A 17,877-nucleotide genomic window follows, 5' to 3' on the forward strand; every position below is an offset into this window, starting at 1 on the left:
TTCCAGCTTTGAACTGGAAGCTCCAACCCCCGTTGAGACTTCGGCAACTGTCATGCCTACAAGGCTGGGCCAAGGGAGGCGCCTGGAGACCCGAGATCTGGATGGGCGAGCGCTCTCTCTGGTCGGGGACCCTGAATGGTGGAGGTGGGTCAAGCAGAGCTCCAGAGAACACCGCTGGACTGCGATACACCTTCCCCAGACCCCGCGACCTATCTATCCCTTAATTTGTAAGTTACGACATTAAATAAATTTCCTTTTAACTACATGGAGTGGCCTTAATAATTTCACCAATAAGGTTCTTATTTGCTTTGATGCTCAGATTGTCTTTTATGTCAGTGTGAGCTACTTAATGTTACTCTCCTGTATTTCTAACATAATTCATCAGCTTTTGATTTTTTTTGAAATTAATAATAATATGGCCGAGCTTCCTCTGAATAGTTCTTGTATCAGACTTGGGCCTAGGGACTTTTCCTAAGAGTGCCAATTCTCTTTAATAAAGTATAATATTAAGAGAACAAGATGTGAGGAGTAAGCATATTTAGTGCTACTTGTCACTTGCCACTGCTTTAAGGACTTCTAGTGGAAGATGTATCTTGAAAAACCATGGAGTCTGTGTTCATAATTATTTATAATTCAAACTTGGAGGCAGGTGGGTGTGGGAACAGGAGGAATTAGGTGGGAGTGGAGGGGTTATGGAGGGAGTGAGTACTGGGAAAGACAAACGGAATTGTGGGGCACTAGTGCAGTGGAAATTCCCTGCAGTCTTCAAAAGTGATCATGGGAAAGACTCCTACTAATGTGGAATATAGAGCCTGAACCAATCATCTTCTATCACCAGGCAAGTCTTTCAGCAACGGGACACGAACACCAGCCCAGTCATAAAATCATCAACCTATAATCTCTCCTGCCTCCAAGATGTGCTAGGGTAAAGACACCTCAGAGCTTGTGGGAGTGGCCAACCAATGACTGGTCCAACTTGAGGCTAAGCCACAAGAGTGAACCTACTTCTCACATTGCCTGGATGACCAGGTGTCAGGCTGAATAGGTCAATGAGGCGATTCTAATGGTTCCCAATGATATTCTGCTATACTCATAGGATTGGTACCTAACCCAGTTATCATCAGATACGTGTCATCCAGCAACTTATGGGAGCAGATGCAGAGACCCACAGCCCAATGCTAGGTGGAGCTCAGGGAACCCCACAGAAGAGGGGAATGGGATTTCAGGAGCCATAAGGGTCAAGGACACCAGGAGAACATGACCCACATAATCAACTAAACAGGGCTCACAGGGGATCACAGAGACTGAAGCAACCATCACAGACCATGTATGGGTCTGAGCTAGGTCCTCTGCATATATGTTATGGTTGTGTAGCTGGGTATTCTTGTGGGACCCCTAAAAGTGGGAGTGGGGGTATCTCTGACTCTTTTGCCTACTCTTGGGTCCCTTTTCCTCACTCTGTGTTGCCTTATCCAGCCTTGATATGAGGGTTTGTGCCAAGTCTTATTGTAACTTGTTATGCTATGTTTGGTTGACATCCCTGGGAGGTCTGCTCCTTTTTTGAAGAGAAATGTAGGAGGAGTGGATCTGGGAAAGAGGGGAGTGGGCTGGGAAGAGTGGAGGGAGAGGAATCTGTGTTTGGGATATAATATATGAAAGAATAAAAGAAAAAAGTTTCCCCTTTTGTATTCTGTGTTCTTCTACATATTTTTCTCTTTAAAAATCTCAACTCTAAAGAAGTCTCCAATTTTATTGAATATATAGTACCATAAAGTATCCTATACATTTAGGTTCCATATAGCAATAGCGGTTTAGCAATAACTAATCACAATCAGAGAACTTTTCAATACTTTCTCTGATTTCTTTAGAATGTTTAGATCCTTAGGTTGTATATTGCCAAAGATTTATGGTCACATACTGGTTCTAAAAGTCACCAAAACTAAAACTATATCTTTTTTTGTACTTATTTCACTGTTCATCAGTTGCTTGGATTCTCCACTATATTTTTTTTCAGTGTTCAAAAAGTGCCTAATTTCTTTCCTTTAGCTTGTTTAAATTTCCATAAAATAGAACATGTTCCAAAGTAAAAACTACAGAAGATGGATCACTTACCTAAAACTTGTCTCATATCCATTAACTCTCTGTTGCCTCCATCCTTTATAATCATTTATGTACATCAATATCTCCCATGATGTCTGAGAATGTGCACTTTTTTTATTGTCTACTCCCTGTTTCCTCGATGTGTCCTTGGGTCTGATTATGTACACACACAGACACTCTGCTCATGTCCCACATGTCACTTCACCAGCCAGTCTCCTTCATACCTCTAGTTTGTTTCCAGATTTCTGCATCGATCAATGTTCTCTAGCACACCCTTGTTTTCAAAATAACTGTGATAGGTTTTCAGAGAAGTACCTTCTCAGGCAAAGAGTGAATGTACTTGTAATTTTGCTAAAGAGTTACTTTTAAATGTTAAATTTACTAAAAGAAAGCATAATACAGTTTTTCTTAATTTTCCTTACTAGGAAAGAAAAACACTACCTTCTTGTAATAACCACTTTTAAAAATAATTTATTTCTGAAATTCAAGTTACCAAATCATACATGCATTTGATGCAGGATGCATCTTACATGTACAAAAGATCTAGTAATGTCATTGTTCTCCAAAACATTTTGTCTGAGGAAATAATGCAACACATATTGTCAGAGAAGATAGCTAGCTTGTCAGATATGGAAAAATACAGAGACATAGAATTACATATGTAATGATTTTTTCTAGGAAAATGTTTTTGTTTTCATAAATTCACCCACATTTAAAATTTATCCAATAATAATTGTAACTTTGAAATAACTGCACCTCCTAATCATATTGCAGTCTGACAAGACAGGAATGGAAGTACACTTGGCAAGGTATAATGGAAGTACACTTGGCAAGGTATAAGTAATACCATTGGGATGATTGTTTAACGTGTTCATAAATCAGCAACTTGTCTCCAAGACCCTAAATTACAATCTGAAATGGTTTCACCATTCCTATTGATGCTCATATATGTTAAAATTGCACAATTAAATTGTCATATGATATTTTAGTAACCACTATCTTCTGAAACTAGGACAAACCACCCCAAGAATTTGGGTGAGTCATGGTCACATTCACATCTGATAACTGAAGGATTCAGTCACTTAAACATTTGAACAGTAAATTTAAAACCATAGTTTCACATTTGGAAAGCAGCCTGTTATGAATAAAAAATACACAGGTAAAAAAGTAACATATCAGTAAAATCAGATGAGTAAATTACGAATGATTTTTTTCCTCAAGTAAAGGGAAATACTTAAAAACGTGGCTTCCAACGTCTGGGCTTTCTTCTGATTCTGAAACCACTTCCTGTCTTCCTTTTCTTTGACGTCTTTGGTGCTAAAGACAACAAAATAGCAATTAACTGTCATATGGCTTTAGTCTGATGCTCACTTTAAATCAACTTTTCCAGAATATTCATGATCCCACCACATTTCGTCTATTCTGATTATAAAGTCAGTTCAGCTCTTCAGGATTTCAGTTGTTAATGGTCTGTTTAAAACTGGGAGACCCTGACTACTGACTGCCACAGCTAGCCAGTATATGCCTCTGACAAACCAAATCAGCACACAAGCACTGCTTTTGTAGGGTTAGTCTAAAAGTAGCCATTTGGTACTAGCAAAATGGATACAGAAAATACAATTTTCCTTTTGAATTATTCATTATCTTTGCATGATGACTGAATAGGAAAAGTTTTGCTACCTTTAATGCAAGCACGGTCACAATCATCCAGGTAATAAAAGTTATTTTCATTCCCACCACAGCCAGTGTAGGTAAAGGTCTCACAGGCTTTGTTTCTTGAATTAAAATAATAGCGTGTCACGTTGGCAGAGCACAGGCCTTCATCTTTTGGACTGGAGCAAAATGATGGAACTTTATGGAAAAGAAAAACAAGTGAGAAATGTTGTAATACCAAACTAAGAGACGGTGATGGTCAGGGGAGTACCTGAAGAAATGCCACACAGGCCTCATTCTGAATCCAAAATATTCAACCATTCAAAAAAGGTGTGTCTCAGGTCACAGGGAAGTTACCTGCTTCGTTTTGATCATTCTGTTATTTATTAAGCTAAACATTTGACATTCACATCACATAATGTGATGCATTATGTTTGCATCACACCCCCAGACAATGCCTCCCATGTCCATCCTTCTCAATTTTATAAGCTAAAATAGTTCCTTCTGCAGCTGTGTCTTTTACCTTTTATATGTAAAAAGAAATTAAGCCTCCAATTTGACATGCTAAAAATTGGCTACATTTCAAAGGACAGTATATGGCATACTTTGACAAACTTTCTTGGGCTGGTACCAAGCATTGGAACATTTACATACATTCACTAGTTAATGATGTATTTTCAACACAGTACACCAACAGAAGTCTATCAAAGTCTGCCAAAGGAGACTTCAGGATTTAACTGTTTAAGATCTCTGTGTCTCTGCCACACTTGGTGGAAAATGGCTGAAGAAATGGGGAAAGGAAAGAAGGAAAGAACTCTGATATAATTTGTAATTACCAAAGCATACAGATGTTTCACCAAAGTCTCAACCCTCTGTAGTTCACTGTCTCAAACATAAAACTACTTCCATGCATTTCTGATGTCTCAGCATTTATTAGTGCATGCTATTTTTTTTAATCAATTTCTTTAGTCAGTATAAAAATGGGTTCCATCATGGCATTTTCATGTATCACTGTGCTTGCATCCCCCATTATATTCCCCACCTGCCATCACTAATACTTCATTCACTTCTCTCAAAGGGGCCCAGCTCCCTCTTTCATTCACAGGCATATACATGAAAATACGAGAAAAAAGCACTATGTCCAGCGCTGTCTCTCCCCTCCTATCCTTTAAAGCTCTTCCTCTAATTTTTATGAATAAATTGAAGAGGCAGATAATACAGTATGACTATCCCTTATCTGAAAACTACACAGGACCAGAAGTGTTTCATATTTCAGAGTTTTCAAATTTTGGGACATCTGCATGTGCATAATGAGATACCTTGCAGATTGGGTGTTGGGATGCAGTTCTAAATAAGAAGTTGATTGTGTTTCACACCCACCTCCCATGAAGGGTTTGAAGATGATTTAATGTAATATTAGTGGGCCTATTTTTTGACTGTCACTCATCAGTTGAGGTCAAGTATGAAAATTTCCATTTGTGAAGAAAGGTCAATGATCAAAAGTTTCTGATTTTCAAGTTTTTCACATTTCAGATTTTCTAATTAGAGATGTTCAATTGTTGTTCTCCAAGTGAAAAAGTAGCAACATTTTGTTAATGGCTTTGTCATGGTCCAGCCTTGAGAATTTTGCACATCATTATTAACCTTCAGCTTATACCCACACATGGAAAAATAAGGACATAATGCTTCCTACAGGACAGTAGTTTTGACCATCAACACAGTCTAGGTTTTATTCCTGAGAAACACACACAGGCACACACAGATGCACACACAAAATCACATAATTGTGCAATCCCCAGCATGTAAACCATGTTAATTTCAGGTCAAATTATTGATTTTCCCTTAAAATCTTAATAAAAAACTTGAAATAGAAACACCACAATTAAAGTACTCACGTTTCCTTGGTTCACAGAAGTCCTTGCAAGTATCTTCATCAGGGAATACGTTCATAGTCGTGCTACACAGACCAGGCTTAAGGGTTTCACATGTCATGGTCTTCAGATTGAAGAAATACTGCACATTGGGCTTATCACATGGATAGGTTTTGAGTTCTAACCGACAAACTGTAGGAACTTCTGGGGGAAGAGAGAGGTAATAAAACATGTTACTCCAAAAAAGTCTTCTGTAATGGACTTTCTTTTCCTCCATCAGTTCCAAATAATGACATGGAGACTTCTTATTAATTATGAAAGCTTGGCCTTTAGCTTAGGGTTGTCTCAACTAGCTCTTATAACTTAAATCAACCCATTTATATTAACCTATATTCTGTCACAGGGTGTTAACCTCTCTTTCACTTTGCACCTCCTGTATCCTCTCTGTCTGACTGATGACTTCTTCTTCCCAGAGTTCTTTCTGTCCCTGGAAGTCCTGCCTATACCTCCTGCCTAACTACTGGCCGTTCAGCTTTTTATTACACCCACTCTATCACACTCAAGTGTGTATCTAAAGAGTCCTGGGTGTACACACCACAGAATTATCTGCATATGAATGTTTGTTCCTGTACTCTTCAAAATAATAAGGAACAGAGACACCCCAGATGTCCAACAACAGATGAATCTTTAAATAAATGTGGTTGAATGTACAATGGAATGTTTTTTTTTTTCAGATGAAAATAATGATGAAGCCATGAGGTTTCCAGGGAAATGGGTGAAACTGGAGTTCATCATGAAAAACAAAACAAGCCACACTCAGAAAGACAAACACCACATATTTTCTCTCATATGCAGAATCTAGGTTGAAGTTTATGTATGATGAAAGTAGAGAGGTGAGCACGTGAGGCAGGGAGGAAGGCCAGAGTGGGGAGAGGGGCAAACAGAGCGTAGAGAGGTCACGTGGTGTGAGAGCTGAAGGTGTGACTATTTTAGGAAAAAAAGGACCAGTAAAAAAGGGTGGAGAATGAGAAAGAGTGCCAAAGGGTGCTGGGGGACAGAGATAAAGTATAATGACATGTATGTATGAGTGAGCCTAACAAAGCACACTGTTTTGTATGCTAACCTAAGAAATTAATAAGATGGTAATAAAAATCTAAGCCCTCTAAGTAGTACTTTAAAAACTTTACCATAATTTCTGAAACTATGGGGGCTGATAACTTTATTTCATACTGGAATAGTAAATTCCAAAAGTCTGCCCATTCATCGGAAGGTAAATTGCTGTTAGTGTGGGAGGCCTGACTCAGCTGTGACGTGGCTTTCAGGTTCAGTAGAAATACTGTTCTCTGTTCGGTTTCTGCATAAAAGTTTATTCACATCAATACACATTTCTTCCTGGCTAAGTTCACTGATGGCCAAAACCCTGTATCCTCCTTAATAGATATAATTATAAAACGGCAAAGTGAAAGAGAATGGACTCTTGTAAAGTTCAGCTATCCCGCTACACTAACCCAAGCATCTGGTAACAAAAGTAAAGTTACAGAATGAGTAAAACCATACTTCAAAAGTAAGAACCAAGAAAAGTATTCCATATCAATGGGTAATTGCCCGGAGGAAATGGCAGTCTCAGAGCCATATTTCTGGAGCTAATAATGGCTACGGAAGAGTACTGACGTCCTCCCCTTGCGTTTATGACGGCCTAGGATGGGCTCATTCACCTTTCCCAAAGTTCACGCAGGCGCTGCATTGCAATGGAATCTGGTACCGAGATGAACTCTGTTCGTGGTTGTAGACTTGGGGTTACATTGGGGAAACTTAAAAGTAGTCATGTAGGAGATGCGCACAAAGTCCCACCCATAACTAAGGAGTTGATGTTGGGGCAAAGTCAGTTTTCTGTAAAAGTGCAGCCCCAGGTAGGGTGATCACTCTCCAGGAAGGCCATACATCCCAGAGTATATAGACAGCATAAACTCTACAGGGGTTGGGGGAGGGGCACAAACTTGGGTGGAAAAGGGCGTGGATCTGGAAGCATAGAGGTGAAAATGATCAAAACACGTTTTCTGAAAATCTGAAAGAACTAATAACAAAAGAGGGCGGCATGGGGGGCAGAGATAGCGAAGTTTGTTTAGCACTTATGGACTCAACTAGACCTGGAAAATCAGCTGAGCTCCGACCCACCCCTTGGCGCCGATGCTAGCTGAGTCCAGTGCACCCCGGAACACTTACTCTCGATATTCCCACAAGTGTATTCACAGAGTTCCTGACTGTGGAAATTGTTGGCGTTGCCCAGGCAGCCTCCATACTTGAAATCGCGGCAAGTCTGTTTGTTCCTATCATAGTAGAACCTGCGGAAGAGGGCCCGACAAGGTCCCTGATCCAAAGGCAAGAGGCAGATCTCTAAGTTCTTCCCTGTAATCAGAAGGAAAGCAACCGGAGTGGTCAGATTTGGTGCCTGACAGGGACTGAAAAGTCTGGCTCTAAAGTTCACCAGCAGAAGTTTCTGCGCTAACTACGCACGACTTCCCCTGGGCGGAGGCAGGAGCCTGGGGACAGCCTAGCAAGAGCGGGTCCCTGGGCGGCGGGCGAACCGGGGTAAGAGGGATCCTGGGCCGATACCTTGGGCGGATGCTGAAGCCAGACCGCGAGCAGAGCCCACCAGGAGCAGCAGCAGAAGCCACAACCGCAGGGGCGTAGCGGGGTCCATAGTACCGGGTGGAGCTGCCGCACCCTGGATGTGCGCAGGGAGGAGAGCGCCAGTTGCCCGCTCGCAGGGGAGCGGCTTTTAAGCAGGCGACCGTCCCTGGACCCCCAACGGGGCGGAGCACAAAAAAAAATGTAGCTGATTCACGCCCGCCCGCAGCAGTGGCCCATCCCGCCCCCGTGCGCATAGTGTCCCAAGAGGAATTTCCTGGGAGTTGAGAAGTTGAACTTAATTCCCAAACTTTCCCCTGCAGCCAGGGGGGATGCCCGAAGAACTGCTTGTGTGTCAATAACCAGAAACTAGCTAGTCAGAGGCAAATGACCCACCCACACTGAGGATTGCTCAAAACACCAATTTGCACCTTCACTTCAAAGAAACATCAATCCTAGAGCCCATTTACGTGAGGGCTGAGGGAAAGGCAGACTCATTTTTCTTACACTAGCCAGTACATCACTATGGACTCTGAGATTGGAAATCTCTGTGTGTATACATCCTTTCCAACCGGATTACACTCAGTAGAAGTTTGTACTCAGTTTTAAGGGTAGGGACTGATGGAATGTATTCTGTGAGAAGTAACCACCTCAAACAATACCTTTTTTTTTTTTTTTTTGAGACAGTTCCATGGATCTTATGCTGATTTTAAACTCACGATATAATCAAGGATACCTTGAATTTTTTTTTTTATCCTCCTGCCTCCATCTCCTCATTGCTGAAGAATTAAGAGATTTCATCATTCCAAAAGGTTCTTTGCTTTGTGGATGCTCCTTTTGAGACACAAGCCTGTGCCAAGACAGGGCAGCTGGCTCATTTGATTTCTGGGCCCACTGATAAGTTTTGCCCATTCTTAAATTTCATATGCATGAGGTTGTAGAGTAGTCTTTACTTTTGTATTTTGTTTGTTCTTTCTATTATTTATTTATTGCTTTTGAAACAGGATCTAATGTAGGCCAGACTGACTTCCAATTGGCTGTGTAGCAAAGGATGAATATCAACAAAGACCTGATCCCCCTTACTCTACCACCTCCTAAATGCTAAGATTAGAAGTCCGTCTCACTGCACCTGCCTTGGTGTTTGTGTTTCTTCTCAACTACTTTTTTGTAATATATGTATGCTTTGTTATCAGGTTTTTGTTTTTTTTTTTTGTTTGTTTTGTTTTTTTTTCTTTTTTTTTTTGTTTTTCGAGACAGGGTTTCTCTGTGTAGCTTTGCGCCTTTCCTGGAACTCACTTGGTAGCCCAGGCTGGCCTCGAACTCACAGAGATCCGCCTGGCTCTGCCTCCCGAGTGCTAGGATTAAAGGCGTGCGCCACCACCGCCTGGCGTTATCAGTTTTTAAATCCAACATACAAATGCTACAAAGTTTCTATCTTGTGCCAATGAAGAAGGTGCTTTGTGAGGAGATGTGATTTTCACTATTCTTTCATAGGGAAGTATTAGACTTGGCCACACCATTTCCCAAGATGATGGTTACACTGTTTTACACACCGGCTGATGTAGCTTTGGCCAACCCCTTTCTACACATCCCTAATCAGTACAACTAATAAAGTCCACTATTCTTTTGATATATTAGACTATGACCAATGTTTTGTTTAGACAATGACAAAAATCAACATTGAAAGTTTATACAAGATTAACAGGAAAAATTGAGACAAACTTTTAAAAGACTGTCTTGATGAATGTATCTTCCTTTCTGTCCCATTTTCTCTTGTTTTATCTGATACTATCTAATGAATAACTATTCCTGATTTTTCCTGAAGATACCAGGAGGAGTTTAAAGAAGATCTCCTTTAAGCTGGAAAATTCTGTAAACTACCGCACAGTGGTTCACATTAGGTCAATACTCTGGGATATTTTGCAGATTATAACTTGTCCTGTTTCAATTGCCTTGGTGTCAAAGGATAGAGAGTCACATTCCTAAGAAGACTAGCCCGGTCTGAAAGTGCTGTTGGCGGCGTCACTAGATAACAATGATTAAGAACAATCGCCAGAGCTGGCAAAGTAAATGCTTAACCACCAGCTGGGTGGGATAGAAATTGAAAGAATGAGAGTGCGCATTGTTGTCTCACTTACTGATTTACGTGTTGTGTTACTTCAACGTGGCCAGTTTCAAGCCACCACTGCCTCTTCACGGAATGAAGAGTTGGGCAGAGATGAATGTGATCTGTGACCCAACGCGAGCCAGCTCAATGCATGCATGAATCACTGAGAAAGCCAACGGGCTTTGGAAGACAATCAACGTGCTCCCACATTCTTGGGAGACTAGAATTAATCCCTCCTAGTACATTCCATGTACTATCAGAAAAGGGGAGTTTTAGGGAATATTTCACCAGGGTCATGTTGGGAAGGAAAGTTAACTTTAAACTTAGGTATTCTCTTTCTGAATACAGTGAAATACATCTCTAGATGACAATAAACTTCAAAGACAGAATGTATGAGACGTCAGCACTGATGGCTGTCATTTCTTCCCCTTATTCTCCGCTAGTGGTAGGCTTTCGCCAGCTGTTGCTGGTATAAAAACTGAGCCTTCTGAATCGGGGCAGTCATTTTGTTTTCTTTGGAAGTTGGATGCTGTGTTGGTGAAATACACTTGGAAATCAAAGATTTGGACTTTCTTTCTTGTTCTCTGGAACTCTCTGAGCCTCAGTTTCTTTTTCAACAAGAAAAGCACAATGCTGTGTCAAGATGTGTGCGGCAGGTTAGAGGGAAAGATCTAAATACACAAAGGGACCGCTAGCTTCTTGCAGGATGGCACAAAGCCCATCCTTACCATAGTTAGCCAAGTTCCCGTTGACAACCTTGGCACACTACTTTAACATAGTGTGTTAGCCTGGGTCAGGAAGGGAATGGCCTTGTGGGACTGAAAATTACGGTCTTCTTCCCATCAGCTCTCTCCATGGGCTGAGCTTAGAGGGCACCTTTTTGCGTAGAAGGAGTCCCACTGATTAGACATCATTTTGTGGTGATTCTAAGGGGACTAGCTTCTCAGCCAAGAGTAGCATACTCAGTCAGTACCCTCAGAGCAATGGACTGGGTGTGGAATTGAGACTTAAGAGGCCTCCTCTTTTTCTGTGGTGTTATATCCTTAAGCACAGGGTAGAGACACTCCGAGTGTGTTAGTTTCTTTCCCCTTTTCTGTGCTAAATGGGGTGCATCCTGAAGGCAGCTGTGACCATTGACTGAGGAATGAAAGTTGAACAAGAGGGATAGTTACAAGTTTGAGATAGTCAAGCCAGGTCACCAGGGAGGAATTTACTCCTTATAATTGAAGAGCACGTGAGTGTTTTATGTCCATGAGAAAAATATCTTCCAATTTAAAGGGAATTTAAATGTCTGAGGGTGACTCTGAGTTTACAGAACTAACACTTTGGGACATGTGGGAGAGACAAGTGACATTCCACAGCCATGTGGAAAGCCACGTCATTGTCCTTAAGGCAGTATCTAGGTCATTGTCCTTAGAGCTGTATTTAGGTCAGAAGGTTTTCACAAGACTAAGGAAAACTGTTCCTTTGTCCAAAGTCAACAGGAAGTGGAAGGCTGTGAGCGAACTGGCAAAATGTCCTCGTGACTGACTCATTCTTCCTATAGCATGGTGGCTGTAGCTAAAGAGACACTCAGAATAATTTAGAATCCTGTAAAATATGTGTCACAGGGTTCTTACGATTTCAATACCATAAGAAGCTAGAAGTCTGTTGATTTACAGAGTCGTAAACTGAGACCTAGAATCCTAAAGTACCTGGTCATGTTTATCCACCTTGGTTGCTTGTAGAGCTGAGATTAAAACCTAACAGGCTCGAGTCCCAGCTCTGTATTCTTCCCACCTTCCAGTTCTGCGCTTGGTGGAGATCACTCGATACTGAGGTTAAATATAAAAGCTCTGGTGAGCCCTGAGCCCTTCCAGAGTACCACAATGCTTGCTCCTGATTCCTGTCACACCCACCTTGGTCATAACGAGTGAATCTGAAGGAAATCTGGATTTTATTGACATCTACAGTTTGCAATCCTTCTGCACCTTTCCTGTCATCTAACAGCCAAACAGGCTTTATAGTTGCCTGAGAACTTACAAAAACAACTGAGGCAACTGATCTGTCTTTGTTAGACAAAATGTCTAGGTCACTAGTGAATGATTGGAATCAGTTGAACTATGTGACTTGGGCTACATGCTATGACACCATTTTAAGGAGTTACAGTGATAATGGTTTAAGAAGCAGGGAGATCTTTCTACCTGTCAGTGAAAACTGTCAAAGGAAGATTTGAAGCAAGTCCAGCAAGCAGTAAGAAGGAGTTTATACATTTGCTGAGGAAGATGGATAATCTCCTCTGAGGTATGGGAGTCAGGATGGCTTTGTTAAATACAGCCCTGTCAAATTTGTGTTTTCCTAATGAGTCAGGCCAGACAGAACAGTTTTTCTAACGCACACTCTGTGACATTGCAAGTACATTTGAGAATATAATGTACCATGGATCCACCCAAAATGATATACCTCCTCCATGACTAATGTTTATCATTCCTGCTTTCTCTCCAGAGCAAGAGATAATGGAGTGCATAATGTGTTCCAATTGTAGTTATTCTTACAATCACTGAATGAAAATAATGTGGTTAAGTGTTTAAAATGTACCAAACTTTGTCCTAGTTGTTTGAGATAAGGAAGCAAAACCACTTTAGAGGTTCCATAGCATAATAGTGCACAGAGATGAAAACTATACAAGCCAGTTCAGTAAAGTATTCTCAATAAAATTTTAAGAATATTAATATATTTCAGATTTGCTCATCAGTGAGTTGATTTTGCTGGCTGTTTTGGGTGCTTTATTGCAGTATATATAATGAAATGTCTTGAGGATTGGACTAAAACATAAACCCCAAATTAATTTTTTCATGTATAATTTATGCACATATCCAGAAGGTAATTTTATACAATATTTCAGTGTACTTGCATTTTAATCTGGGGTGTGTGTGTGTGTGTGTGTGTGTGTGTGTGTGTATGCACGACAGAGAAAGAGAGAGAGAGAGAGAGAGAGAGAGAGAGAGAGAGGAGAGACTTTATAATTTCACTTAGTTGAAATCACATAAAAGAGTTTTCAAGACTAAATTTAAGTCATGCCAACTTTTACTTTTTGGACAGAGGAAAAGAAACATATTAATTAAGAAAGAGATTTCAAGTAAGTAAGGACAAATATGAAAATATGACATCAAGAATAATAAGACAGACAATTCAGCAATGAGGAGGGAGAATTTAATATAATCAAACACTGGTTAAAAATTTAGAAACTATGAAGATGGAAATGTGACCTCAGTGACTGTTTTTTTGAGTGTCACATGTACTGAGCCATCCTTTAAAATGTTGTTGAAATATGTGTGGAGGGGTCAATAATGGAATTTTCCACACTGGTGGAATCTAATATCTGGGAGTATTTTGCATTTGGGATTTTAGGATTAAGGATGCTCAATCTGTAGGACATGTACTCATAGCGACAGTTCAGTACCAGAATAGCTCTAACTTAGATTTGTCTTTTACCCAACCATGAAGTTCACAATTCATTTGAGAGCAAACAGATAGCAACTCAGTAAATATATTGCCATAATACTCTAGAGGAACATCTGCCCAAACTGATAATCAGATTAGAGGATTGAGAAAGCTAATCACTAAAGTCCTCATTTTCCAGGTTATATTTAGCATAAAGCAATAGACCTTGACCTTTCAAATGTAGACACCTTTTCTAGCAAAAAATATTGTCACTTTTATAATTTAGACAAAGTCTGTGCTGGCTATGTATTAATTACAAATGCTATATGCCCTCTAAATATGTGTTTGTTTTAGCTTTATGTGGAAAAGGTTTTATACCTTAAATTATACACGAGAGATAATCTGCTATCTGTGTGACATGGAGACTGTAGATGAAATTTGAAAGGGATGCATTTCCCAGGGCTGCTAATGCATCTCTCCTATGATTATCAGCTAAGGAAGAAACTGAGTTCAAAGCACTTCTGCATTAAGAGTTGAGTATACTGGTCTGTACTGCTGGTCCTACTGAGATATTCCTGCTGTCCAAAGAAATCTCCTAACTACCCTATCTTCTTTCCCTTACAGAGGAAGAACTATACCTCCCTGTGTAGAGGTGATGACTCCCATTTTCCTCCCCACATTCATGTCAGCATGTCGATTGTTGTTATCCTTCTACAGCTCATGTTTCCCCAGGAAAGAGTACATGTATTGACGATCCATACCAAATGGTCAGCCCTCAGAACATACATACAAGTAACATTATACAGATCAAACAGGCTGTCTTTATGTATTTAGGAATATATATATATATATATGTACAGACATATATTTATGCAACAACAATTAATGAGAAAAGAAGCCATGAATTTGAGAGAGAGCAAGGAGGGTTATGTGGGAGGTTTTGGCAGGAAGAAAGGGAAGTGGAAAATGAAAAAATAAATACTTTTTTTAAAGGGAAGAACTACTCTGGTCCCCTTAGAAATCAACCCTTTGACTACTGTTTGAAATAGTCTTTCCCCCTCTTGCCCTTTCAAAGGCTTGCTCCCCTGATTCCCACAAAAACCAGCTCTATGCTTCTTATACCTGCTCTTCAGACTAAGCATTCATCTATGACTCCATGTCCTACTAGACCTCCATTTGACTGCTCATATTTTCAGCCAAATTTACTAAATGTGTTCCTGGTTCCATCTGCCTCCACTTCCTCATCTTCTGTTTTCTCCTCTGTGTTCTCTTCCAAATCAAGTTCCATATTATGGAGAGAAAAATCTGATATGCTTTTATCAAAGATGATAGTTGTATTGTCACCTTTTACAGGACTTCTTGGTATATGTAATATTCCAAACAGTTATGACCAATGTCATCCAGACTACATTTCTGCTTCTATTTTATCTAACTTTTCACCACTGCTTGAAAATGGTTAATCCTTCCTCATATTTGAAATGTTTTCTTAGTCTTCATATCACATTCTTCTACCTTTCCTCTACTTAATTACTTCCTACTTCTCTGTGGATCTGTTTCTCTCCTCGGGCTAAAGCAGTAAAGGTTGTAATCACAACACTCGGCAAAGAGAACTCTTTAACTTCTATAAACTTTGCACATATGTACAAATGTACATGTCTACATCAACATATAACTGGGTCTAATTTTTATCCATCATTTGAATCATTAATATTGCCTACTTAACATCTCCACTTAGCTGTCCAATAGACATCTTAAACAGTATATGTCCTAAATGAGATTTTATTCATGTATATTCACTAATGTATCTCCATTAAAAATAAAAAAAAATGGCACTTCTATGAAGCTTCTTAAGGCGTGGTCTCCAAGTATGTTCCCCTATGACTTGTTAAAGGCTTTAGTGTTTACTTTCCCTCACTGTATTCCCTTCTCTACCCTGCCCTCACATCCCTTACCATGTCTGTCCTCACTATTGTACTTCCTCCCTTACCTCTTATAACACTATATTCCATTTCCCATTCCTTGGGAGGTCCCCCAGCCAGCTACATGTAAGGCATAGCCCTTACTTGCTATCCAATCTCTGTGGATATTCTGAATTCAAGTAAACAGCATTTTCAACACACAGCAGAGTAGTAGATGCGCATATGAACTCACAGAGACTCAGACAGTATGCACATGTCCTGCACAAGCTCAAGCCAGACAACATTACAGTAGGGAAGAGGGAAGTGGGCATAACGTTCTACCTCTAGCCAAGAAGCTGTTTGAAAGTGATAGCGCTAGGAAAGGGAAAAATTAGTTTTCTTTAATGGAGTGGCGCTGAGTATTTCAACAACACAGAGGGAAGGCCCTGTCATCAGTAGCTGGCCAAAACAAATCAAACTCCATTCTCTCTCTCTCTCTCTCTCTCTCTCTCTCTCTCTCTCTCTCTCTCTCTCTTTCTCTCTCTCTGTGTGTGTGTGTGTGTGTGTGTGTGTGTGTGTGTGTGTGTGTGTGGTGTGTATTTATTTTGTTTTTGATTTTAAAGAGAAAGAACATGAAGTTGGAGGCATAGAGAGGGGGTAGTATTTGGGAGAAGCTGAGAGAGAGGAAATAATATAATCAAAATATATTGCATAAAATCTCAATTAATAAATAAAAAAAATTTTAAGCCAACAATAAACAGGTCTGGCACTCCTACTTCAGAATCACATTTGGATTTGCTAGTGTCTTTTATAGCCAGATGCATTATTTACTTTTTGTTTATTTGTTTGTTTGTTGAGATCAAGTTTCCCTGTGTAACAGCCCTAGCTGTCCTGGAACTTGCTCTGTAGACCAGGCTGGCCTTGAATTCACAGAGATTCACCTGCCTCTGCCTCCTGAATGCTGGGATTAAAGGTATGTGCCACCACTACCTAGCTACATTAATTGCTTTTCTTGTTACTGTGAGAAAATAATCTGACATCTTAAGGGGGAAAGGGAGGAAAGATTCAGACCATCAAGGTTGAGAAGCTGTGATGGCAGCAGTGTAAGATGGCTAGTCACATCACCTCCACAGTCCAAAAGAGAAAGAGAGGAATGCTGGTGCTCAGCTCCATCTTCCCTTTATTGTAGGATCCCACTCTCTTCCATGGTGCTGCCCACATTCAGGGTAGGTCTCCATCCTCAGTTAAAATCTTCCAGAAGCACTGCCATAGGCCCACTTAAAGATGTATTTACATGGAGATTATGAATACAGTTCAAGTTGACAATGACTACTAACCTCATACATAGCAAGCAGCCAATGTGGTACAGATCTATCAACTCTTTAGAGACTACTGCATTAATATCTCATCTAAACCATTTCCCAGTCAATCCCAGACAGACTGTGCTTTAATGGCTCAGACCATGTCACAATATGCTACTATTTCAAAATAAAGCTAAAGCCTTCAGTAGTTTCTCATTTTATTCCTTGTTGTGCTTTACAAGGCTCAACATGATCTAATATTGTTCCCTTACTAATCTAAGGCCATCACGTCATTCTCGTTTGATCTATACTCAAGGAACATGATGTTTTCTCTTTTCCCAGTTTTGCAACTCCAAGGGTGTTCCCTCAGCTTACCCTTTACCTACATGAAAGTCATCCCTTGACTTTTACCTCTGCGCCTCCTCAAGCTGCCAGCACAGTCAGGTAGGAAAGATGACCCTGTTGGATTGCATTAACACAGAGCACTCACAAGGGAGCTTGGCCACAGTAATTATTGAGAAAATATTCACTGGACAGGGGCAGTAATTGGGTGCTGTATCTGTATCAGCTTAGAAAGAAAACAGAGTGTGCAGCAAGCCTTCTTGTCAGACTATCTTTGGATCGCCAGACCCCAAATAACGACATGGAGACTTTTAATTATGAAAGCTTGGCCTTTAACTTAGGCTTGTCCCCAGCTAGCTCTTATAACTCAAATTAACCTGTTTCTATCAACCTACGTTCTGCTGCATGGCTTGGTTGCCTATGCTCTGTACCGTGTGTCTGACTTCTTCAGAGTCTCACTGGCTTCCTGCTGGTGTAATCTACCTTTCTTCTTCTCCTCAGAGCTCTCTCTCTGCCCAGAAGTCCTTCCTATCCCTCATGCCCAGATATTGGCC

The 17,877-nt window shown here is 40.4% G+C and overlaps 1 protein-coding gene across 1 annotated transcript; it reads right to left on the reverse strand.

Annotated features, from left to right (window-relative positions):
• Nucleotides 1-2,608: 2,608 nt before the first annotated feature.
• Nucleotides 2,609-8,375, reverse strand: Tfpi2 (tissue factor pathway inhibitor 2). The gene is made up of 5 exons (XM_059256499.1): nt 8,238-8,375; nt 7,848-8,030; nt 5,649-5,828; nt 3,781-3,951; nt 2,609-3,417 (listed from the first exon to the last, which is right to left on the reverse strand). Exons 1-5 carry the CDS (start codon nt 8,323-8,325, stop codon nt 3,335-3,337), a joined length of 705 nt encoding a protein of 234 aa, XP_059112482.1. The 5' UTR covers nt 8,326-8,375; the 3' UTR covers nt 2,609-3,334.
• Nucleotides 8,376-17,877: the final 9,502 nt, after the last annotated feature.

Source organism: Peromyscus eremicus, chromosome 3 (assembly GCF_949786415.1).
Source record: "Peromyscus eremicus chromosome 3, PerEre_H2_v1, whole genome shotgun sequence".
Taxonomy (NCBI): domain Eukaryota; kingdom Metazoa; phylum Chordata; class Mammalia; order Rodentia; family Cricetidae; genus Peromyscus; species Peromyscus eremicus.